Source organism: Carex rostrata, chromosome 3, assembly GCF_964058835.1.
Source record: "Carex rostrata chromosome 3, lpCarRost1.2, whole genome shotgun sequence".
In the NCBI taxonomy this organism is placed as follows: Eukaryota; Viridiplantae; Streptophyta; class Magnoliopsida; order Poales; family Cyperaceae; genus Carex; species Carex rostrata.
In genome coordinates this window covers 5,040,448-5,067,266 of record NC_135920.1, presented here as the reverse complement: position 1 = coordinate 5,067,266, position 26,819 = coordinate 5,040,448, and the positions used below count along the sequence as shown (strand labels likewise).

General features: G+C 34.3%; 2 protein-coding genes across 2 annotated transcripts; both read right to left on the bottom strand.

Annotated features, from left to right (window-relative positions):
* Positions 1-1,020: 1,020 nt before the first annotated feature.
* On the bottom strand, positions 1,021-6,064 carry LOC144551061 (eukaryotic translation initiation factor 3 subunit D-like). Its single transcript, XM_078298860.1, has 3 exons — positions 4,916-6,064; positions 3,524-3,852; positions 1,021-1,720 (listed from the first exon to the last, which is right to left on the bottom strand). The coding sequence occupies exons 1-3, from the start codon at positions 5,918-5,920 to the stop codon at positions 1,273-1,275; spliced, it is 1,782 nt and encodes a 593-aa protein (XP_078154986.1). The 5' UTR covers positions 5,921-6,064; the 3' UTR covers positions 1,021-1,272.
* Positions 6,065-9,534: 3,470 nt separating this feature from the next.
* Positions 9,535-21,125, bottom strand: LOC144551804 (uncharacterized). The gene is made up of 9 exons (XM_078299915.1): positions 20,959-21,125; positions 19,390-19,872; positions 18,279-18,767; positions 16,820-17,480; positions 16,712-16,719; positions 13,861-13,977; positions 11,680-12,162; positions 10,821-11,309; positions 9,535-10,283 (listed from the first exon to the last, which is right to left on the bottom strand). Exons 1-9 carry the CDS (start codon positions 21,046-21,048, stop codon positions 9,624-9,626), a joined length of 3,480 nt encoding a protein of 1,159 aa, XP_078156041.1. The 5' UTR covers positions 21,049-21,125; the 3' UTR covers positions 9,535-9,623.
* Between the last annotated feature and the right edge of the window lie 5,694 nt (positions 21,126-26,819).

Genomic DNA, 26,819 nt, shown 5'->3' with positions numbered 1-26,819 from the left:
TTTAAAAAAAAGTAAAAAAAAAAAAAAAAAAATTGGTAACCGTATATTATTTATGTATATGTATATGTATATGTATGTGTATGTATATGTGTATGTGTATGTGTATGTGTATGTGTATGTGTATGTGTATGTGTATGTGTATGTGTATGTGTATGTGTATGTGTATTTTTGTATAATTTTAAATTTCATATTTGATTTACAAAAAATTTTGGTGTAAATTTGATAAATCTAAATACGAATTTTCATGTATATTTTCAATAGAAAAAAAAATTAAAAATTTTCTGTTTTAAAAAAAAGTAAAAAAATAAAATAAAATAAATAAATTCGGGTTCGGTTAACGGTTCAGCGAACCAACGAATCCGATTAACCGGACCCATGGTTTGGGTCCGGTTAACGGTTAACCGAACCATTTCAAAGGGTCCGGTTAACCGTTAACCGGAAATTTGGTCCGGTTAACGGTTAACCGGTTTGGGTAGATTTAAAATTTAACAGCCGGTTCGGTTAGTTTTTGAAATTTAATTTAATTTTTGGATATAAATAAAAAAATCGGTTCAAACGCATACCTCTCATAAACAAAATTTCAAATGTACCGCGACGGAGACTGATCAAATAATTTGCCATGAAATTAATGTCATACCAAGCTTGTGGCAAAGTCTTTTTCCGTAACATAATAACATTGAATTAGATCAATCATCTCATTAAACAAGGAAATAAAATCTCTTTCAACTTCAACTTCGATTTATAGGGTCCATCGGAGAAACATTGGTTCCAAAATTATGAATAGGTTTCAACAATAAAAAAAATGCTCAAAGGATATAAAATGAAAGAGGCTTCCAAAATTACATTTTCATGGATTACTGGTACCTATTTTCTGTATGGATTACAAGAAAACTGCTGCTTGGTTTGTTTCAAAGTTTTTTCTGTATGGATTACAAGATAACTGCTGCTTGGTTTGTTTCAAAGTTTTTATGAGAAAAAACCGTAAACATCAGTTCCGAGTACAAAACAAAAATCTCTACATTTTGTTTCTGCCATCAAAGTTTTCCATGATATTATTACCAACTCTGGCAGAAAACAAAGCTTACCAAGTGTCCTGAAATTATCCAACAGTATAATCCAAGGAAACCAAAATCAAGCAGCTGCAAAACTTTCAGAATATCCTGCCACTAAACAGCAATATAACTAACATAAAAGAAGCGAGCAAAAAACACCCCGAAAACACTCCTACATGAATACTCTATATATCAAAAGGTGCCATATAACCCCTCATCCCTAAACCACTACAGCATCGTTCCCAGCCTCAACCACATCAGCCACGTCAGTAGCCGCACCATCAACTGCCTCACCATCGGCCACCAAGGCAGACTCTCCTTCCTTGTCAGCCTGTCTGACCTGAACTTGCTCCTCCTCAGGAAGCGGCTCCTCCACATAGTCGTTCTCAAATGCATCCGGAGGCACCTCGTAGATTCTGACCTGGGGCTTCGCAGGGTCCTTCACGAGCACATACTTGCCCTCGCCAAGCTTCATGGAGAGGTCGACAATTGACTTGACAATTCCCCACATGTTTGCTGTGTTCAGATTAATCTGTGCAGCGAAGTCGCGCGGCTTGTAGCCGATCACACTTAGGATCGTGTGGTTGTGCCTATCACGAGGGTGCACACGCGACACATACCCCAGCTTCATTATGTCGGCACCCGATAGTAGTGCTTGGGCAGTCCACCTGTTAAACAGAGAAACAATTTGATAGAAGAACTTCTAAAAAAATTATATTCTAATCTCACATTGATATTTCCCGGTACCTAGTATACGGACCCTACTGAACAAGCAGGCCTTGAATTTCCAGTTGGGCTAATATGCTTTGTAAAGCATGAGCCCTCTTGTGCTTCACATCCTTCCATGCCGTTTTCATAAGTCCAAACCGTCGATCCAAACCGCTCAACATGATCTCCATGTGAAAATATGCTTGGAGAAAATACTTCACATTTATTAGAATTTTTTTACAATTTTCTTAGATAGGTAGAAAACCACTGTTTTTGGATGGTCCAGAATCTTCTTGAAAACAGTGATTTTCTACCTATCTAAAAAAATAGTAAAGAATTTACAAAAAAATGTAAAATTTAGTCTCCAAGCATGCTTTGATACGGAGATCATGTTGAGTGGTCCAGATTGAATGTTTGGACCTTGAAAACAAAGATAAAGAAGTGAAGCACAAGAGGGCCCATGCTATATAACATAGGGTTAATTTCTTATTTACCCTTCAATTTGTCTTGACTTTCTTATTTCTCCTTCTACAGTTCAATATATTGTATATGTCGTCCAACTCTTCGGCATATTTCGTATTTCTCTTTGTATCAGTAATAAAAAAATTATTCTAATCAAATGATATAAAGAATCATAATTTATATTTGGTTTAAAAGAAATGGTCGAAAATGCCCTAAGAACTTGAACACGGTTCTTTATCTTTTTCTCGTTGTGTCCATAGATTGCATTATCTCGCATTGGACAGATGCAAGAAGTTATGAATCCCAAAATTACCTCCGAGAGATGAGCACTTTCTCCTCTTTTGAAGGTTTAGCAACCTGCCACCAAAACCGAGTCCAAACCAGAATCTGTAAAACCTTGTTGATGTTTTCCATATCGAGACAGTTAATTTGAGAGGAGAAATGTTCAAAGCTTGGCAAGAGTAAGTGGATGGAGTAAAAAAAGCGCTCAGCATCTCCATGAGAAGAGTTTGACCTTAATATCTCATTCTATCAAATTTGGATTGCAAAGTTTCTTTAAAAATTTAATATCTGGGATGGAATCGTCAAAATATATTTCTTGTTAATGATGCCTCCATGCCGTTTATCAATAGTCACATAAACATTAAAAAATCATCTGAGCGATTGCAGGCTTTTTTTATTGAATTCTTGCTCTGGATATTATTCTAGCAACTAACAGGGAGGCAAAAGAAGAGGTTAAGGACCAATCTGGTTTATGACTGGAAGACGTGAGAGATGGAGAAAAAAGGGCAGAGGAGAGGTTAAGAAACGATTTGGTTTTCTATTTTAATAAGGGTATTTTAGTCATTTTATTTCAAAGTTAATATAAATTATTAGTTTGATAACTTCTAAAAAGAATTATGCACATAAATTAATCTCAAGGGTAAAAAAGAAAGAATTTGGAGCGTTGGAGGTCAAATATGAAATATTAAACTCTGGAGGGAGAAATAAGAAAATTAAGCAAAGTTGAGGGGTACGTGAGAAATTAATCCTAAAACATATTAGCCCAACTAAACCCTAATCCAGTTGTTGCAAGTCCCAGAAGACAAAAGTCATGCTCAAATGAAAAAACACTTTCCGTCATGTACATATACATCACATATTGGTACCGGTATAAAATGCTAACAACCAGTGTAGTGGAGTAGGAGGGCAATTTTTCCACATAAAATCTCAAATTGTACTTGTTTGGCAAAAATCCAGACATATGGCACCCAAAAATCCTCCCTCTTCTCAACCAATTATTATTAATAAAAAAGAGTTACCTGGCAAGCTTGTTGGCATTGTTCTTGAGCTCAGTGGCAAGGACGGCACCGCGCTGAGTCTCAAGTTTCTGACGCCAGTCAACACCAGTGAACTTGGGGTCAAACTCATTGAGGGCATTGAGGGTCATGAACGACCGCTGCCCCTTCACATCAGAAACGGCATGCACCTCGCACCTGGCAACAATGTATGTGTCGCCATCTAGCTTCCACCTCCGGTACCGGTAGGCCACTGATCCCTGCTCGTCAGACACGGGAGCAGCACCATCTGTGCTGTTCACAAAGGGGTTTGGCTCGTCAAAAGTTACCTTATTACCGTCTCTAACAAGTACCTGTTAGGGGACACAAAATAACATAGGATTTATATTTACTTTTTGCACTATGTTGTTGTCTTACAAAATGTAGGACTGCTACATTTTTTCATAGTTATTCAACATTTGAGCAATGGATTAATTTCACAAATACATACAATACCATGATAATTTATTTTCCCAAGGAACCAAAGGGGAAGACCACAAGTGAAAGTCACAAGCATTAAGTAACAGAACCTACCATCTAACCAACAATTAATAAAGAAAAGCCAAGGAAAACATAAAATATTTCTCAAAAGGACTTGCATTCTACATTTCTTACCTGTTATTATCAAGTTTAATGCCAAGCTAATTTTCAGGGTGTAAGTGAGTAAATTGCTCATAACTCGTGAGCAGCTCATAACTCGCTCACTAAATACTCACTTAAACTCGCTCATTTATCCGCTCACTTAAACTTGCTCATCAACAACTCGCTCATTTATTAAATGAGCGAGCATGAGCATGCCCCAACTCGCTCATTTAAGATTTGCCACATCTAATCCCGCCGCCACATTCAATCCCAAATATTCATAGTTTATACATTTATTTATTTTTTTAAACAGACACCTCATAGTTTATACATTCATTATTTGTTATTATTCTATTTTCTGTTTTTGGATTTTTATTAGTGTGCTGTTGTTAATTAATATTTTTGGATTTCTATTGGATTTTTATTAGTGCTGCTTTAGTTTTTGTTGATGCTATTGTTAGTTTATGTTGTTATTATTCTATTTTTGTAATACCGTTGATTTTTTGTTATTATTCTATTTAATTGAATTATGACAATTTATTAAATTTTAGTACTTATAACTCGTGAGCCGCTCATAACTCGCTCATTTCCGACTCGCTCATTTATTCGCTCGCTTAAACTCGCTCATTTAACAACTCGCTCATGCTCGCTCATTAATCACCCCTATTTCAGGGTATGTGAGTCAGAATGTTTATCTGGAAAAACTTGGTTTAATTTTATGCAAATCACGAGGTACCTGCTGCAATGTTTTACTACAGCAGACACTTAAAGGAAAACAAATAAAATCATCTGTACCTGCTGAGCAAATTTCTGGTTGATCTCAGTTGCCTCTTCTGACAGTGACTGAGGCGAATTCATGTCATCCTTTGAATCTGGCAATGGCTCTTGTGCTGTCTCATTGACCGGCAGCAAGTCAATCTGAGACCTATCCCTCTTATCCAAAAACAACTTATTCCCAACACGCTGGATGACGATATCCCATGAATAAACAGACCTCGGAGCGCACATCAGTGCCGACAAGATCGCATCAGTGGCAAACACTGTCGCCTTGTCAGCCGCAGCAAGACGGCGTATGACAGGATCATCTGTAGTCGTGACACGCACAGCATTGCGTGCCTTGAACCGCTCAAGTCGCTTCTCATTCTTCGGGTTGACACGATCATACACCCGATCATAGAATTCAAGGGACCCACAAACAAGCAAGTCCTCAGGCGGATCAGGTACTGAGAAAGAGAGCTTGGTGAAGGTCGAAAAGGGAATTTGATCCAGCATGGTCCACTCAGGTTGGATATCAACAGAGGATTTGTAACCAGGGCCAGACCCACGATTGCCACCTTGGTGGTTGGGGTTGTTGGAACGGTGGAGATGATACATGCGGTCACGGCGAGCGCGATCTTTTTCAGCTTCCCGGCGTTTCGCCTCGACCTCCTCGTCACGGCGTTGGGGAAGTTGGGGGCGCTGGTTGAAGCGCCAACGAGGGCCAAACTTGGGTCGGGGAGGAGGCCGAGCGTCGACGAGACGGAAGGAGGAGTCATCCGCAGCAGTGAGAGCGGAGGCGTCGTCGAGAGCGAAGTCGAAGACGGCGTCACGGGAGTTGGAGGGGTGAGGAGCGTTGGCGTTGGCGTTGCGTGTCCAATCGGCAATGCGACCGAGTTTCTCTGATCGGGAGAAGGGGGCGAAAGGGATGTTGGCCGGGTGGGAGCCGCCGGAGAGGCGAGGAGGGAGGAGGGGGACAGCTGGGGTGTCGGGTGGGCCCCACCCGTCAGGATTAAATGGCACAACGCCGACGTCGAATCCCATTGTTGGTTTCGTCGGAGGTTAGAGAGGCGGAGTTGGGTCGGATCTGATCTGATAGATGGGTGGAATTGCGGCGGCGGAGGAGTTCGTAGGTTTGGAGAGGTGCAGAGAAGGTAAAAGGGAATAGGGTTTTGAACGGAGAGGTTTGATTTCCTGCTCGATGGGGGTTAAGAGTCCGGATCCCCTAATGTAACTCAATTTTTGGGTTTGGTATCTCCACCGTCTTTTTTTGTCCGACGTCTCAGATTTTAATAGCATCTGTCCAAAGACGGATTTTTTTTAAAATACCCAAAAACAAATTATTTTATTAAAAATAATCAGATTTTGAGTGAAATTTTAAAAATATCCAGACTGCAGATTTTTTCTGCGCTCCGGAATTTTTATTCCGGGCCGCGGAAAAAATTTGCGTCCCGAATTTTTTTTTTTTTTTTTTTAGAGTTTATAGTTTGGAGAAAAAAAATATCCATGGTTTGATTTCTTTTATAAACTCATTTTTTTTAATAATATATGTGTATGTATATATAATATAATATATCTATAATATATGTATATGTATATGTATATATATGTACATGTATATATAATATATGTATAACTCTTTTTTTTATAATATATGTATAATATATGTATATGTATATAATATTTATGTGTATGTATATATAAATATACATATATATGTATATAATATTTATGTATATGTATAGATATGTATATGTATATAATATTTATGTATATTTATATAATATTTATGTTTATGTATATGTATATGTATATTTTTTTTTTTTTTTTAGAGTTTGGAGAAAGAAAATATCCATGGTTTGATTTTTTTTTATAAACTCATTTTTTTTAATAATATGTGTATGTGTATATAATATAATATATGTATAGTATATGTATATGTATATGTATATGTATATGTATATGTATATGTATATGTATATGTATATGTATATGTATATGTATATGTATATGTATATGTATATGTATATGTATATGTATATGTATATGTATATGTATATGTATATGTATATGTATATGTATATGTATATGTATATGTATATGTATATGTATATGTATATGTATATGTATATGTATATGTATATGTATATGTATATGTATATGTATATGTATATGTATATGTATATGTATATGTATATGTATATGTATATGTATATGTATATGTATATGTATATGTATATGTATATGTATATGTATATGTATATGTATATGTATATGTATATGTATATGTATATGTATATGTATATGTATATGTATATGTATATGTATATGTATATGTATATGTATATGTATATAATATTTATGTATACACATATACATAAATATTATATACATATACATATCTATACATGTACATATATTATAAAAAAAATGAGTTATACATATATTATATACACATATATACATATACATATATTATATATATATACATATAATATTATATATACATATACATATACATATACATATACATATACATATACATATACATATACATATACATATACATATACATATACATATACATATACATATACATATACATATACATATACATATACATATACATATACATATACATATACATATACATATACATATACATATACATATACATATACATATACATATACATATACATATACATATACATATACATATACATATACATATACATATACATATACATATACATATACATATACATATACATATACATATACATATACATATACATATACATATAATATTATATATACATATACATATACATATACATATACATATATTTATATATACATACACATATATTATTAAAAAAATGAGTTTATAAAAAAAAAAATCAAACCATGGATATTTTCTTTCTCCAAACTCTAAAAAAAAAAAAAAAAAATCCGGGCCGCAGAAAAAATCTGCGCTCGGAATAAAAAATTCTAAAAAAAAAAAAATTTCGGGGCGCAAATTTTTTCCGCGGCCCGGAATAAAAATTCTGGAGCGCAGAAAAAATCTACGGCCTGGGTATTTTTAAAATTTCACTCAAAATCTGGTTATTTTTAATAAAATAATTTTTTTTGAGATATTTTTAAAAAAATCGGGCCCAAAGACTGCTATTTTTTCTCATGTTTTTTCCCGTCGTTCTTTCTTTCGCTGAACACAACCCAGTACGCTCAATAGCGTACACCCGGGCCAGTAACAAATAACAGCTACCGATCCCTTTGAAGACGCATTCATGTGGAAGTAGGTGTGGCACTGTGGTTATTTCAACTTCAATTTTAACATAGGTGAAAAAGAAATTATTATAGGCGTTGTCAGTCGGACAGCAGAAATCACAGGGTTAAATTTCATTTTTATTCGGGTACATGCAAAATATTTATTACACAAAAAAAAAAAATCCAAGACGAGTGAAATGTAAAATAAATAAATAAATAGTTTCAGCACAACTATTATCGATGAAAAATAACAATAATTCAATTGCAACAATTCCGTCAAAAGCAAGAGTAGCAACTCAAACATGAGAAACTTATCAACTTAGCAAAAGATAAGAACTGACAATAATCCATTACTTTAGTAAAATACATAAAACTGCTTTCTTAATTGTAGTTAGTGTCACTATTTGAATTATCTGAAAGTTTACAAATAATTTGATGTTTTAATAATTTTATGATATATTTTTCTAGAAACATACTCTTACATATTATTTCTTTTTCTTATTTTAAAAAGGATTTTTAGACATGATTTTATTTCACAAATCGTCTTACAATCAGATTAGGTAGCTGAAAAAAAAGGCATTACAATTCTGGTGAGTTTGAGAGAGGAGAGAGAAACAGGATATTTATAGTGTCAAATAAAAAAATAACAAAAAAAATCTCAAACCGCAACCTAATTATGCAGTTTGGAATTTTTAATCCAAACCGCATAATTAGGTTGCAGTTTGGATATTTAAAATTTTTTTTTTGAAAATTGGATAGAATTGAAAATTTATATTTAAGAGTGGGTATTAATAAAAATGTCGGGATGTAACCCTCATAAGTTTTGTGAATGGTTCAAATTTAATTTCTTACATTGTATATTTGTATTATAAACACACTCTCTGATGTAGCCCTCTATTGGGTCGTCAGGTTGGCCCAGATGACTGTAGACCGGACTGGGCTCAAAATTTCATCCTATATGGATAGCAACTTAGATTTTCTCTTTTAATTCTAGTATATCCCTCCAAGAGATCTAGCAGTGCTATTATGTAATCTAGGGCGTACCAGTACAAAACTTATTGTTAGAATGTAAAGCCCTGCTGCTAACAATACCACGGTACATTGGAAGCTTTTTCTTTGCTGCTTTGAACAAATGCGAACTCAAAAGTCTATTCATTATAGCATTTTGATAAAAAAATATCAGCAGTGGACAACAATTAAGAAAAAAAGGCACTGAGATTAGTTTTGAGTGTTAAGATGGATGTAATTTAGTTCTTGTACAAACTTGGCAGCCTCTGCTATGTTTTAAAAAAAAAACAGAGAGAGGCACTGGAGTCATACCAGTAATATCAATTCAGTTTTTATTTTATTTTATATTGCTAAATTACTTTTAGTTTAGCTCAACAAAAAGAACCAGCTAAACTGTTGTAACTGGTACATAACATGATAAAATCATAAACACACCAATGAGAATGAAACCCAAAATAACATTAATTTCATTAGACCTTGCGGCATACATCGCCATCACAGACATATCCTTCTTTCGCCGCCTCATGACCATTATTCTCCTCTCCATTTGGCTTCTTCAATGCACATGCCGGGTGCAAATCAAATTCACATTTGTTGCACCAGTATGACCATCCACCCCCCATCTCCTCACATCCGTCACAAATAAAGGATTCACATTTGGTAAGCACCAATTCATGCTCCACATGCAACTCATGCTTGATCTTTTCAGGCCAACCCTTTGCCATGTTCTCTATCTCATCCTTTAACTCCTTTATTCTCTCCTTAGTAAAAGGGTATGCATCAGCACCATGTAGTGCCAGCAGCATTTTCACATCCTTTGAGACTATTTTTCCACTTGGACCTATAGCAATGAGAGATGAAATTCCACTGCTTTTGAAGGTTTTCTTGAGGAAGCTCTTTCTTGGGTCTTCCAATGGGATCGCAAGCCATGGCATGGAGGAGTAGAAGTTGTCATACGAGTCTTGGTCCCGGTCACTTGATACAAAAACTATTTCAAATGCATCAAAATATTTTGATTTGATTTTGTTGTATTCTTCAATAAGTTTTGGAAGGAATGCATGGCATGGCCTGCACCATTTTGCGGAGAAGTAGAGAATTATGGTTTTTCCCTCGAGGTCGGACACTGGTATCTGAAAATGGCAGAACAATGAAGCAAACACTAATATAAAATCTATGAATGATTAACAACCCTTCTAGGGATCGGAGTAAAGATACCTGTGGATTTTTTATTCAATAATTAAAAAATGATTGATAAATTCATTTATGACAACAAAGCAAATCAAGAGGGAGGGAGTAAAGAGATAAAAATTCAATGAAAGATACCTGTGGATTTTTTATTCTTATGCTATTCTGGTTAAATTTTTTGGGATTACAATTTACTAGCATTTAATTATAGAATATTAAGATATTTTATGCAACTATCTGAAAATTATCCATGAAAGGCTTATCTATCAAAGCAGTTCTACTAATGTACTGGTCAACTCCTAACCTGTTAAACACCACTACTGCCTAAGAAATTGATGAGCAGTGTAAAATTTGATACTAGCACGAACTCAATATGTATAAATTAATCTGTCAGTTTTGCTTATGACACACAGAAACAACGGAAAGAAGACTAAGAAAAGATTAGAACTAAGATAAGAAGTTGCTCGAGTGATATTTATTACCTCAGTACCATCATTTCCAACAACATAATCAAACTCTCCTTTAACCAGAAGCGACTCAAGTGTCTGCTGTTCCAATTTTACCCTTGCCTTCTCCCCTAAAATCGCCATTTTATCCTGAGAAAACGGAAACCCCTCCCATGCTTCTACTCCATGCTCCTCTATTATATCTGCACAATTAACTTTCAGAGTCTTCCCATCAGTTCCAATCATGACCAAGGTAGGAATAGAACTCAATTCAAAGTACCATGACAGTTTCTCTATGCTCTTTTCCTCAAAAGGGATTCCAAGAAATGGTAATTTTGCAATTGTTTCGTTGTAAGATGATTTGTCTCTATCTAGGAGAATTGTGACAATTTCAAAGCTTTCACCATGTTGTTTAAGTTTTTCATGCAATTGGGAGAGAATTGGGGTGAACTCTTCACATGCACTGTCACCAGAGCCTGCAAAATAGAGACCCACATACTTTCCTTCAAGCTCTGATACCGGTATCTGAAAGAAAACTATGTCAATATAAGATAAATTAAAAATATAACCAATCACTAATTTCCAGACATGAACAAAAAAAAAAAGAACCACAACAGCTGATATCAAGATATAACAGTCAAGCTAGGTTGACAAGGTATAAATGTCAGCTAGCAGTACAACATTGTGGAAATTTGGTATTTCCATGTGTATTATTTCACACTCAAAGTTCTGACTTCTGAGGGTGTTTAACTGTCAAATTCAGCCGTAAAAATCAGTTTGCATTAGATGTTATAGCTAAACTTAGAACTATCTCATTTATTTACATTCCACAAGTAATGGGCTACAGTAAATTTTACAAAAAATTTATAAAAAACCAAAAGATTCAAAAGTTTACCTTATCGCCTCTGCCTGACACCACATAATCGCGCTCTTCAGAAACCAATATACTCTGAATCGTCTGGTTTCTCTTCCGAGCCTCAATGATCTCATTCAACTCAGAAAGCTTCTCTACTGTGAATGGGTACGCATACGACCCGTGTTCTGTGACGAATTCAAAAGCATCATCCGTGAGAAAATTCCCATTCGCATCAATAATGGCAAGAGTCGGTATACCCATAATCTTGAAAGTTTTCTCCAGTTTCTGTCGTACCTCAGAGTCTGAGAACGGTACTGCAAGCCACGGCATCTTGGAGAAGTATGAAGTAAAGGATTCTTCATCCTTGTCACGAGAGATGAAGATTACTTCAAGAGGTTTGGATTGGGACAAAAGGTCGTGGTACATCTCGGTTAGTTTGGGGGTAAATCCGCGACAAGGTGGACACCATGATGCTGAGAAGTAGAGACCGAGGGTTTGCTCCTTGAGATCTTCGATTTTCACCTGTTAAGAATTCAATTAAAAAACATGAACATAGTTGATGAGGAACAAAAATCTCCCTGTACTCACATCATTGTAAATTGTAACTTATTTTTTAAGACAGGTAAATTTACTAGTACTTATTACAGCAACATGAGCTCTCGAGATCTCACTGTTATATGTTGCTAATTATGCATTACAAGAACGAGACACATACATCATTGTACTAGTACTTATTACAGCAGATCTTAATGTTATAACATGGTACTAACTGGTATATTTTTTTTATTACAAGGCAGCACAAGTTATAGAGGATGTTGGTATGAACATAATATATAAGGCTAAGCACCCATTCCATTTTACTGAAACAAGTTAAGTTACAGTGTTTTTAGTCCAATCACCTGGCACAGAGTTTGCACCTCACAGGTACTATAGTTACCAGAGCATATGCAAAAGTAAACAAATGTACCATGCAGTAGTCACAGCTTACAGTCAAAAGTTATCTATATTAGCTAAAAGCCTAAAACTAAAGCCCCATAACAATGGGCTAAGGCAAACTGCATTCTATTTTTTCTCTCTAAAGCTTTGTCCAAGACTGTAATACAACAGATAGGATTAAGCCCCAAATTTGACTATATATCCAAAGCTATACAGAAATTAAACAAGAAAATAATAATAATAATAACAAAGATTGTCACATACTTCCCTTTGCCCATTATTTCTCCAAAAAAGCAAGTATATAAAATAAACACATAATTGTTAATTTCACAGAAATAGCTCGGGTACAGTCACAAGCTTGTATTGTATAAGTCTGACAGTGGCCAATTGATCCATGGACCTTAATTAAAAAAAAAAAATCTTGTATGTAAAAGTCAGATCCTCTGGCATAGAGGTACTCTGCCCAACAGGGAGACTAGACTATATTCTTTGGGATGCCATTAATTTTATTCTCTTTAGTGGTCACTAATTAGTTCTATTGGGTGCTAGAAATCCAAATTCCAAATTCCTCAAAAAAAATCACTTTAAAAAAAAGTGGATATTGATCAGGTCTCCTGCTTTGGTATAGATGTAGTACTTCTTATAAGAACTGTTTCTGGTTTGAAGTTTTGGTATAAATAATAAATGTAGAGTAGAACTAGGGTATTCTTAAGTTCATCAAAAGATTGGTAAGCTTAACTCTAAAACCTATCATAATGACTTCAAATGATGAATCCAAACAGTTGAAACCGATCTACTTCACAAATGACGCAATTACATGTCAAATTTATAAGTTTTTTATATTGATCAAGTAGTCTACTTTGAGCTGTGAACTTTTCAAAGTGAAATGGAAATGCAAGGGAAATATGAGGTAGTGAGATAACATCAGTGACGCTGCGGTACTATGCATAGTGTGGATTGGTCCATACTACAGATTAATATTTTTATTTTTAAAGTCCAAATAGTCAATCTGAAGTGGTTCAACATGATCAACATATGAAAATGTAATTGAAGATTAAATGTTACAATTTTGAGAATATTTTTACCCATGGTATTTATTCGTCCAATTATTTAATTTACTCATAACCCTTGATAAAATGATCTAAATGCCGATCGAAGCAAAGCTCTGATAAACAAATTTGAGCCTTTTTTATAACATATCAAATCGAACAATCTTATGAACTGTAGAAACAATATCTGCATTATTGGTATTCATTCTGGTAAGGGGGATAATCAAGTTTATACCTGATGACCGTTATTCCGAACAAGATAATCACGCTCGTTGCCTGATAGAAGCGAGATTATGTCGTAAGTCTTACCACCATTTCCTGCCTTTTCTCTTTCTCTCATATTCTTATTTCTTTATTTGTTCGTTTGGTTAGCTCAGGGAAGTGGTTTCTCGGTGAAGTGGAGAATTCGAAAAACTTCGCTTTATATAGATGCTGTAAGACTTAAATATGCTTTGTAATCAAGTTTAAGCTTTAGGTCTTTACTGAGTCGTTGTTAATGGGAAAAACCAAAACATCATTCCTTACACTTGTCTAGGATTCTATGTATCATGTAATGTGCAGGACAACTATATTAAGACTTTCAAAGTAAAAATTTAAGTCCACAACACGAGCTAATATTCACTATGTATAGTACCATAGCCTCACTATTTTTAAAATATATTATATTTGGTAAATAGTTATTTTGAAGTTATTTAATTATATCTTAATTTGGTTAGCTATATATAACATATTTGTATTTTTGTGTGATTTATTTTTTAACTATTTGATATGTACATGTCAAATAAATTTATTGTCCACGTATTTTTTTTTTGTATTGACAAATCCAAATAAAATATATATAATATTGAATTAGCATAACAATCATTTCAATTTCATTATGCTATGAATCCACATTGTGCTTCTATCCATAAAAAAGGTACAATGTTGTATCATTATGCAAAATCCCTTCAGATCCACTTATATAATTCAGACTCATGCCCTTTAGATGATTTCATCTTGAACTGGTGCTTGAATCGCATCAGTGTTCTCAATTTCTCCTTTCTTTCACAACCCCCATATAAGAGTGTTATTCACGATATCAGGCTGATGCCCTTTAGAATTCATGTCATGTAGAAAATCTATTGCCCTTTTGTGATGAGCTCGTTGACAGATAGGTTTAGAGGGCTGATGGATCATTTGGGCTTTTTTTTATTCAAAGTGTGTAGGAATAATTTCATTTATAAATCAAAATTTCATTACAAGAAAAATAACGGGGCAACAGTATATCAATTCCTTGTCTGCCACTATTTTATTGCAACAGAAAAGAAATTAAACTGAAAAATTAAAAACAGCTTAGAAATAACTCTTAAGGTGATTTAAAATTGGATTAGGTTGATTAAAGCATCTACACAGTGGTGAAGAAGTGCTCATCCAGCAAATCTTCCATTTCTAGATCTATCTCTTGCAAGAAGGAATAAGTTATGGTACTCAATTTGTTAATAAATTTGAACCAGATTAACTATTTAAACCCAATAACAGCCCTAGACGGAAATCCTTAAATATGAATCTGTCCCTGACTGCAATGATATCATGGGTCTTTAGTACCCGCTGTGGGTGTTCTCGGCAGAGGAGGAATTGCTGGTGCGGACTAGAGTGAGGAGGCCCTGAGGAGGTGTTGTCGACCACGACATATGAGGAAGATTTGTGAGAGGCAAACTGACTAATTGACACAATGAGAGGTTCTAATCTTCGTGAGATTTGTAGATTACTTTCTGACTTTCTGTTGTTTGTTTACTATTACTTGACTTATTTGGTGTAAATTTTGAAAGCTGGGGTAAACTGAGGCTATATTGTTTAAATTGGAGGAAACATTGAGGGTTGACTGAGGATCAATTGTACAATTGATCGACTTAATTGATTAGTATTTATCTTTTTCTTGGTTGGCATGGTGTTGAGGTGAAAGCTAGCTATATTTGGTGTAATTTTGGGATATAAACATTTCACGTGAATATTCCATCTAAATATTCCGAAACAATATGCCGTCTAAATATGCAAGCAATGTAGCACAAGTTCATACATCATTTTTTTCATGACAAGTTAGAAAGTATTTTAAATTGCTAAAGCAAGCTTGTGTCACAATTTAACCATTTTTGGTTGAATAATTTCACATATCCATGCAATTAAAGAAATTCTTGATTATAAGTTATGTGGCAGGAGTTTAGAAGATGAGGCAATGACACATGGGTCGTTCTACCCGCCGTTATAACTGGACAAGTCGTATGAGAGACTAGAATTGGTGTTGTACAATTATCCTGATCATGGTCCATGACCAATGACGTGTCTTCGAGACGCATATATGGATAAGGAGAAAATGGCCCACATAGCAGTTGCGCACGGGCTCGACTGGTATCTACGGCATAAAGCACCTATGCCACCTCATTGTGAAAGCCAGGTCAGATCGACAAGAGTTACTCTTTATTTGTGTTTCATTTTGGTGGGTATGTTTTCTCATTCTATTGGATTTCTTTCTTTTTTTTTATTAGGAATTTTCTTTTTGGGATATGCATTTTTGGTACATATGTAACTTATATATATAATAACAATTTTACATCCATGAAAGCATCTAATCTACTAATAGACCGAAGAATCTTTGTGTTCTCTGATGAACATCTAATTAAAAAGTGTGTTAAATCTGAAACAAAAATAATACTTGTGTGTACAAAAATCCTATTTGGATGACAACTTAGATTTTCTCTTTTAATTCTAGTATACCCGTCAAAGAGATTTAACTGCGCTATAATGTAATCTAGGCAGTACCAATACAAAACTTACTGTTACAACAATACGACGGTTCATTGGAAGCTTTTTCTTTGCTGCTTTGAACAATACAATGCAACTCATATTCTTTATAGCATTTTGATAAAAGTATCAGTGGTGGACAACCATTAAGAAAAGAGGAACACTGGAGTCATATAATTATATCAATCCAGTTTTTATTTTTATTTCATATTGCTAAATTAGTAAGTCCTCTTTTAGTTTAGCCCAACAACAAAAAGATAGTCAAACTGCCATAACTGGTACATAACATGATACAATCATAAACACACCAACAAACCTGAAAACCAAAACAGCATTATTTCATTCAACCTTGCAGCATACATCACCATCACACACGAACACACCAACGAACCTGAAAACCAAAACAACATTATTTCATTCAACCTTGTGGCATACATCACCATCACACACATATCCTTCTTTCGCTGCCTCATGGCCATTATTCTCCTCTCCATTTGCCTTCTTCAATGCACACGCTGGGTGCAAATCAAAGTCACATTCGCTGCACCAGTATGACCAACTAGCCCCCAGCCCCTCGCATCCGTCACAACAATAGGATCTACGTTTGGTAAGCACCAATTCATGCTCCACATGCAACTCATGCTTGATCTTTTCAGGCCAACCCTTTGCCATGTTCTCGATCTCATCCTCTAACTCCTTTATTCTCTCCTCAGTAAAAGGGTATGCATTAGCACCATGCAGCGTCAGCAGCATTTTCACATCCTTTGAGACTGTTTTGCCACTTGGACCTATAGCAACGAGAGATGGAATTCCCCTGATTTTGAAGATTTTCTTGAGGAAGCTCTTTCTTGGGTCTTCTAATGGAAGCGCAAGCCATGGCATGGAGGAATAGAAGTTGTCGTACGAGTCTTGGTCCCGGTCACTTGATACAAAAACTATTTCAAATGCATCAGAATATTTTGATTTGATTTTGTTGTACTCTTCGATCAGTTTTGGAAGGAAAGCACGGCACGGCCCGCACCATTTTGCAGAAAAGTAGAAAATTATGTTTTTCCCCACAAGGTCGGACACTGGTATCTGAAAATGGAGGAACAATGAAGCAAGCATTAATATAAAATGTTGTTTTTCAATTTTTTCCTTACTAGTATCTATGAATGATCAACAAAACCTTTCTAGGGATAGGATAAATTAACAAATTTTCATTCAATTAATAAAATAATGATCAATATATTGATTTATGACAAGCAAGCAAACCAAGAGGGAGGGAGTAATGAGATAAAAATACAAGGAAAGATAACTGTGGGTTTTTTATTCTTATGCTTCTTCTTCTTCAAAGCCTTTATTCCCAATAAGTTGAGGTAGGCTAAAAATGAAATCCAACCGGAATCAGCAACACAGAGACAGGAGATCACCCATCCTAGTACTACTCCTGCCTAATTAGTGAGGGTTTCATTTCCATAAAGAGGCTGTTTTTTTACTACTAACTCATCAAGCCTATCACGGACCCTTCTCCTTTTTTATTCTTATGCTATTCTGATTAAATTGTTTGGGCTTACAATTTACTAGCGCTTAATTATAGAAAATTAAGATATTTTCTGCAGTTATCTGAAAATTATCCATGAAAGACTATCTATCAAAGCAGTCCTACTAATGTACTGGTCAACTCCTACCCAGCTAAACATCACAACTGCCTCAGAAAATTGGCGAGTAGTGTAATATTTGATACTAGCACGACCTGGTTGATATCATAACCTCCAAACTCAATATGTAAAAATTAATCTGTCAGTTTTGCATATAGCCCACAGAAACAACATAAAGAAAACTAAGAAAAGATTAGAACTAAGATAAGAAATTGCTCGAGTGATATGATATTACCTTAGTACCATCCTTTCCAACAACGTAATCAAACTCTCCTTTAACCAGAAGCGACTCAAGTGTCTGTTGTTCCAATTTTACCCTTGCCTTCTCCTCTAAAATCGCTATTTTATCCTGAGAAAACGGAAACCCCTCCAATGCCTCCACTCCATGCTCCTCTATTATATCTGCACAATTATCTTTCAGAGTCTTCCCATCTGTTCCAATCATGACCAAGGTAGGAATAGATCTCAATTCGAAGTACCGTGGCAGTTTCTCTATGCACTTTTCTCCAAAAGGGATTGCAAGAAATGGTAATTTTGCAATGGTTTCATTGTAAGTTGATTCATCTTTATCTAGGAGAATTGTGACAATTTCAAAGCTTTCACCATGTTGTTTAAGCTTTTCGTACATTTGGGAGAGAATTGGGGTGAACTCTTCACATGCACTATAGTCAGAGACTGCAAAATAGAGACCCACATACTTTCCTTCGAGCTCTGATACTGGTATCTGAAAAAAAAAAAAACTTTGTCAGTAATTAAAAAAAATAACCAATCACTAATTTCCAGATATGAACAAACAAAAAAGAATCACGATGGCTGCTATCAAGATATACCAGTCAAGCCAGGGGCAGATCCAGTAACAGGGAACGGGGGTCAATTTACCCCATTCATTTTCAAAAATTTTATATTTATACATGATTTTCTATCTAGTTTAGAGTAAAATGCTATGGGTATTGTAAATTGACACCTATACTCACATGAAAATTATATATGATTGATCCCCAATCTGTGTCTGACACCCATAGCTTGAAAGTCTGACTCCGCCCCTGAGTCAAGCTATGTCGACAGGTACAAGTCTTCTTAGCTAGCAGTACAAGATTGTGTAAATTGGGTATTTTCCAGGTAAATTATATCGCACTCAAAAGTTCAGAGGGTGTTTAACTGTCAAATTCAGCCGTAAAAATCAGTTTTACACTTAGATGTTACTGCTAAATTTAGTCCAAAAATCAACTTCAAGCAGTAAACAAAAACAAAAAAAAAGCTATCTCGTTTCTTTACATTCCTAGATACCAGAAGTAATGGACTACTTAAAAAATTGTGATAAAGAACCAAAAGATGCAAAAGATTACCTTATCGCCCCTGCCTGACACCACATAATCACGGTCTCCAGAAACCAAAATACTCCGGATCGTCTGGTTCCTCTTCTGGGCCTCAATGATCTCATTCAACTCAGCAAACCTCTCAGCCGTGAATGGGTACGCGCCCGACCCATACTCTGTGACGAATTCAACAGCATCATCCGTGAGAAAATTCCCATTCGCATCAATCATGGCAAGAGTTGGTATACCCATGACCTTGAAAGTCTTGGCCAGTTTCTCTCGTGCCTCGGAATCTGAGAACGGTATTGCAAGCCACGGCATCTTGGAGAAGTATGAAGTAAAGGATTCTTCATCCTGGTCACGAGAGATGAAGATTACTTCAAGAGGTTTGGATTGGGACAAGAGGTCGTGGTACGTCTCAGTTAGTTTGGGGGTAAATTTGCGGCAAGGTGGACACCATGATGCGGAGAAATAGAAACCGAGGGTTTTATCCTTCAGATCTTCTATTTTCACCTGTTAAGAATTCAATTCGAAAACATGAACCTATTTTTATGAAGAATAAAACTCTCTTTGTACTGGTATGTTGTAAATTGTAACTATATACACAATTATAGAAATTACAATGGATGGCTTATTAACTAGGCACTTGTAAATAATTTTTTTTATCAATACAAATGTTGGTGACAGTTGCCACCATCCTTCAAAAAAGAAGCCCCAAATTTGACCATATATCCAAAGCTAAACAGAAATTAAACAAAAAAAAATGAGAACAACAAAGATTGTCACATACTTCTCTTTGCCTATTATTCCTCCAAAAAAAAAAAATCAAGAAGATTGCCTCATAATTTTTAATTTACAGCAATAGCTCAGGGGAACAGTCACAAGCTTGTAGTTTATAAGTTTGTCAGCGGTCAATCGATACACTGATTTTTAAGAAAACAGAGTGAGGCTTATCTATCAAAGCAGTCCGTACTATGGATCAATATCTTTATTTTCAAAGTTCAAATAATTGATCTGATTCGTTCAACATGATCTTCATATGAAAATGTACATGTAGATCAAATTTTACATTTTTAAAATTTTTTTTACGTTTTTTTCAGAAAGATAGAAAATTACATAATCTAAAAATTCTAGACCATTCAAAAATTGTGATTTTCTTGATCAGTAAGTCCAAGCACTCATCGCACGGCCCGAGAGCATAATTCCATATTGATCAGGTAAGTCCCCTTTGGGCTGCGAACTTTCAAAGTGATAGGGAAATTTAAGGGAACTGGTCAAAGGGATATGCAAGGGAAATAAGATAGTGAGAGAACATTATTCATGGCCAAAATCAACAAATCATTTGATATTTATCTATGGTATTCCAATTTTACAAATTCACCCAAAAATAGAGCACTCTTATAATTTATTCGTCAAATTGTTCGATTTACTCATAAGTCATAACCCTTTGAAAAGATTATCTGAACGCCAAATTAAAGCTCTGCAAAAAAAATCTGAGCATTTCTATAACATATCAAATCTAACAATCTTAAAACTGTAGAAACAATACTTGTATTTTTTTGTCATCTATGCTGGTAGAGAGGATAATCAAGTTTATACCTTATCGCCGTTATTCCGGACAAGATAATCGCGCTCGTTGCCTGAGAGAAGCGAGATTATGTCGTAAGTCTCACCACCATTTCCCGCCATCTCTCTCTCTCTTATATTCTTATTTCTTTGTTATTTGTTTGCTGGTAGCTCAGTGCTCGGTTTGTGGGTTCTCGGTGAAGTGGAATTCGATGTCTCAATGGATGACTTATATAGATGCTGTAAGTGTTAGATATCCTCTGGAATCAAATTTATTCTACAAACAATGAAATTATGCTCTCTAATTCCGCGTGGAAAGTTTTTTGCAGTCGTTGTCAATGTGTTCGGCAATCTAACAATTGGAATAAAAAAAGTGAACAATTATTAAAATACAAGCATAGTAGAAAATGACTCTTATGACCTTGTTATATTATGGTGCATCAATCATATTTCAACAGCACAATAACATAATGTTAAATTTCACAAATCATATGAACAAATTAAATTAAATTAAATTAAATACTGTAGCACAATCATATATGCCAATCCCTCGTTTATTTTTAATAGTTCCAAGAAAGAAATTTCTGTTGCAGATTAAATTGCTACGTCCTATGTGTTTCAAAATTTTGCACAAATCAGTATGTTTTTCTTCTTCTTAAACTTGTAAAATAAATGGAATTAGCACACCACAAAGGTTCAATAGATGATTAAGAAGTACTTTTACTGTGGGTTTGAAATAAACAAAATGACCTAACAAAATAAGTTGACCAGTTGAGAGCACTTTATCCAATCAAGTGAAAGACAAAAATTAAGAACTCTTCAACTAGAACTAGTAATGAGGCAACGAGAGGAGAGACTTAATTTTTTATGCTGCAGTGAAAGAAGATAGCACGACTAGAACAGAGCATCAGGTGAGATTGAGAAATATGTTCATTAAATGAGATCTCATTTAAGAGAGAAAATTAAGTATAGTGCTTTCTTAATCTTTGGTATGTTGTTTTTTTCAAAAAATTGTTAGAGATCGAGCTTAGATTGAATGGGGAGAAACCTCTTTCTCTTCTCTTGCTTTCCTCTGGAACCGTGCTCAGTAAAAGAAGTGGAGAATAGAAAATAAAGGTCGAATGCCACATCAGCATAAAGGTGAATCAAAAGGGGTAAAAAAGTCCGGTCTAATTCTTTATTCCTCTCCAAAATCTAATTCCAGCCCCCCCCCCTTGGAATTAAAAAGCTCGGAAGAATGGTCTCTTCCATTTCACTAATCCAATCAATTTCAGAGGCGTTCGGCGGGAATAAACAACTAATTCCAATCAATTCCCTTATTCTCACTCAGCCGAACAGGCCCATTTTTGGAATAGACTAGAATAGTCATCAATTCTTAATTCCATATTCTTCTTTTCTTCTCTTATTCCAAGTCCTGCCGAACAGGGCCAATGGGAACAAAAAACAGCATGGTTCCTTCCACGGATTCTGTATAACCTGGTAGAGGAGGGTTCAAATGCACCCAAATGCACTCTATTTTTCAAATTATTTTTTTCCGTTTTCAAAGTCCGAATAGTCAATCCGAACCGTTAGATGCGATCTATATATTAAGATATACTTAGAGACCAAATTTTACATTTTTTGAAATTTTTTTTTACTATTTATTAAGTCACTTTGAAAATCGCTGATCCAATGGTCCATAAAATGAAAATTCAGCGATTTTCAAAGTGGCTTAATAAATAGTAAAAAAATTTCAAAAAAAATGTAAAATTTGGTCTCCAAGCACATCTTAATATATAGATCGCATCTAACGGTTCGGATTGACTATTCGGACTTTGAAAACGGAGAAAAAGAATTTGAAAGATAGGGTGCATTTGAACCCTCCTCATCCTGGTAATACACAGGAGAATATGTTGCTAAATTTGCATACAAGTAATGAGAATGATGACAAATAAATTATTCGAATTCAGTTCGGTGAGGTCAAAAATTCGTGATTTATTTCGGATATAATTCGAAAATGATTCGGAATTATCCGGATCAGAAATCTCAGTTCTACAAGAGAGCAAAAAAAAATGTTATAGGAAATATTCGCGAATAATTCGTAAAATTTGTGAATTATTCGGGTTTAATTCGGTCAAAGTTTGGTCAACATAATAATTCAGCGTTCGGTTCGGCATCACAAAAAAACAAATAATTCACAAATAATTCGCGAATCATGTGACTATGGTAATGAATAATGAAGAAAACTAATAATTTGCTCATTTAATTATTTTATAGTTGTCCAATTCTACATACCAATCTTGAAAATATGATTCGGTTTTTATTATTTTTTGTCTTTTATTTTGTACTAAATGAATTTAAAATTTTAAAAATTTTGTATACAAATGTATCACTAGTAAATGAACGATAACATTCTAAAAATCAAGGATACAAAGGATCCGAATTCCGAAGCTTTGAGGCTAAGAGCCTAAGACATCAAAACTATGAGTTTTGCTACGGCCCAATGCGTATGACCTCTTATAGAATGGATCAATATTCTAGTTTAAAATATTCAAACGGCTAACTAGTAATTCATTCTACTTAATGAGTATTCATACGAAGATCTTATAAAAAGCCAAAGTTCTATCATTTTTAAAAATTGTATACTATTTTATTGGCTGAGTGAAAATGGCGATATTTAAAAGTCTTGATAATACTTATTATTAGATGGATCACTCGCCCAAATATTTTATTTTATACTTTTAAGCGATATGTTTTTATGACCTTTGAATTTTCCGTCGGATAAATAATAAAAAAATGATTTCCTAAAAAATTTTGATGCGAAGATCGCATTAAGCTATTTGGATTGATCGTTGAATAATCAAATTAACTTTTTTGTTGTTTTTATATTAAATTTCGAAAATAAAAAAAAAGTTGTACAAACCATAATAAAACGGAAAATATCAAAAACCCTCAAAATATAAGATAGCTTTTATAGAGAAATTTTTTCTGGTTTTTCTTTAAATTGACTGACCTTTTGCACTGATTTTTATTATTCTCATGTGCAATGTGGCTTATTCTATGGATTAATAGTTTACATTTTAATTATGTTTATAAAAAGAAAATCAGCAAAAGTTAACAAGAAAGCACAAAAAAATAAAATAAGCAATGATGTTTGGCCTTTTCTTGTTTGAAGGTTTAGGTGGCGCAATAGAAGCTAGCTCTAGATCATTCTTGATAATTCTAGAGTTCAAATTCTCGATCATTCTGGAGTTCAAATTCTTAAGAGTGAAGTAATATAATTGACTTGTCGGAGTCTTCCCCTCTCTATATAATTTAAATAAGAGAAATTTAGACATATACCCATCAAAACTTGTTCAATTAAATATTTCTCCATCCAAATTTAAAAATTAGTTATTTCCCCATCTAAACATAACTAATTTATTAATATACCCATCCTTGATTTTTTTTCACTAAAGAAATATATATTATTATATTAATATTAACAAAGTATCTAATTGGACAATTTTACCCTTATTTGAAACTGTATTGTTACTCATTTTAGGAGGCTTTGCAGTTTGCACAAAGCCCAGCAGTTCTGATCAAAATACTGAGTTAGGACCAAAATCATGCTTAGAAATTTCCCACGAAGCCTAGCAGTTCTGACTAAAACACTGAGTTGGGACCAAAAGGTGCTGCACACGGCACACCATGTCAACCAAGCAAAGACCAAGACCTCCAAAAATAAAGAAAGTGTGGCAAAAAGCAAAGAATGGAAGAGCAGAACAAGAGATGTGAATTGGGCAGAATAGGAGAAAACAAATCCAATTTTAGGTGGGGGGGGAGGGGGGGGGGGGGGGGCAATTCGATTTGGGAGAAAATGCATCCAATTTTGACTTTGTCAAGGGCAGAATGGAAGAGAAGAAGAAGAAATGGGCATTGGGCAAGCAATGCGGGCAACAACCACTTATTATTTTCTAACTGTACTGGAAAATGAATAGCTGATCGCATGATTGGAGAGGAGGACACATTGTTGCTAAGGGAATATTTACGACAGCTGAACAAGAAATGGTGACTCAACTCAAAGAAGAGAAAAGAAAATGGTGACTTGTTAGTCTAAGGAGTCAGCACCGTATTAATTCTCATTAGAAGGGTTATTTAAGAGGAATTAGTTGTAAATCTCATCTCTTTTACAAGAGTATTATGTAACAATCAATTATGACTAAACTAAACCAATTTTTGAATTTTACTCTTGTTACCTTGTCACCACCATTATTGCTCTTTACTAAGCTTTGCAAAATTCACTAGTCTGAATTAGATGTTCCAACTCACTAATCAGAACTGCTAGGCTTTGTTGAAAATTTCTAAGCATGGCTTTGGTTCCAACTCAGTATTTTGATTAAAGCTTCTGGTCTTCGGGCAACACCTCCTAAAATGAGTAACAATATATTACTATATTTTGAAGTAAGGGGCAAAATTGTCTAATTAGATAGTTTGTTAATATTAATATGTATATTTTAGTGAGAACATAAAGAATGAGTATATTAATAAATTAGTTATGTTTAAATGGAGAAATAACTAATTTTAAAGTTTGGATGGAAAAATATCTAATCGAACAAGTTATGATGGGTAAATATCTAAATTTCTAAGAGCATCTACATCCCTGAAACTATTAGAGTTTCTAATCTGATGTGGCAGTTTCTAATCCAGTTTCAGGGATGTGGAAGAGTTTCTTATTTAGAAACTATGCAGGAAAATTTCTTATTAAGAAACTGTTTATAAACTCTATGTTGGCCAAATGATTGGCTCAAATTGTTTCTCATTTTTAATTTGTTGCTGACGTGGCTTAATAGAAACTTTAAAATAAGTTTCAGGAATATGAGAGTTAGAAACTTTAAAGATCATAATTTCTAAAAAGTAGTTAACAGTTATTTAGAAATTCTTTTGAGTTTTAGGGATGCAGATGCTCTAAAATGTTACGTCAGCAACCGTGTTGTCATCTTATCTTTATTCGCTATCGTCATGGTTTTGATAAACGGGCTTAGACAAGAAGTCGTAGATGATAAATACAATTTTTCTTAATCTTGCGTTATTAATTAATATTCTGACAATAATAATTCCTGCTTCCATCATCAGATTTATCAGCTGTATCTGATTTTTTTTTCAAAATTGCATATTTTTAAAAACTATGTTATTATTTATTCACTTTACAATATTTTCAGTAAATCCTAAATCCTAACTATTGCATATATTTTTTCCGGAATAAATTATTATAGAGTCTGGTTAGTATGACACTGGTGTTATGTGATACTAACTTCAAAATTTATTGGTAGATTTCAAAAGACTAATTTAAACTGCTCAAACCAATTTATTTTATGAGCGATGTGTTTACATGCAAAAATAATATTATTTCAAGTTATTTTAGTATCAAGTTAAGCATTCAAAAATATTGAAAAATAAATACATTAAAATTAACTTAATGACTTTTACATTTGGCTGCTTAACTTTTTTTTAGAACTGTTTGACTTGATACTAAATAAATTAAAAAAAATTACATGTAAACACATAATTTTACAGTTTGAAGCCGATTCAATGGGTTTTGAAATTAGTGTTATGTATGTTGAAATGGCACTCAGACTCAATGTTATATAGAGTAAAAATATGGACAAGACTAATTTGATTTTATACAGCGCATAATTAATAAAAGAAAATATAATTAATAGACTGCATAAGACTAAAGCAGCTCTGTCAAACCAATATCCAATTCAATTCTCATTTTGATTTACAGCACAACTGCTCCCACCTAGGGCTGGGCAAAAAAGCTCGAACTCGTAACTCGCTCGTGACTCGCTCATTTACAGTTCGTTTAACTCGGCTCATTTACAGCTCAGCTCATTTACAACTCGAGTTGGCCAACTCGTTTAATAAATGAGCCG

Excerpts from the sequence above, each read along its gene's own strand:
- LOC144551061 (XM_078298860.1), bottom strand. The coding sequence starts at position 5,920 with ATGGGATTCGACGTCGGCGTTGTGCCATTTAATCCTGACGGGTGGGGC. Across the intron at positions 3,853-4,915 it reads ACCAGAAATTTGCTCAGCAG|GTACTTGTTAGAGACGGTAA; the intron begins GTACAGATGATT and ends GTCCCCTAACAG. Across the intron at positions 1,721-3,523 it reads AATGCCAACAAGCTTGCCAG|GTGGACTGCCCAAGCACTAC; the intron begins GTAACTCTTTTT and ends TCTGTTTAACAG.
- LOC144551804 (XM_078299915.1), bottom strand. The coding sequence starts at position 21,048 with ATGGCGGGAAATGGTGGTGAGACTTACGACATAATCTCGCTTCTCTCA. Across the intron at positions 12,163-13,860 it reads TTCGGAATAACGGTCATCAG|GTGAAAATCGAAGATCTCAA; the intron begins GTATAAACTTGA and ends AATTCTTAACAG. Across the intron at positions 10,284-10,820 it reads TTGGAAATGATGGTACTGAG|ATACCAGTGTCCGACCTCGA; the intron begins GTAATAAATATC and ends TGCCATTTTCAG.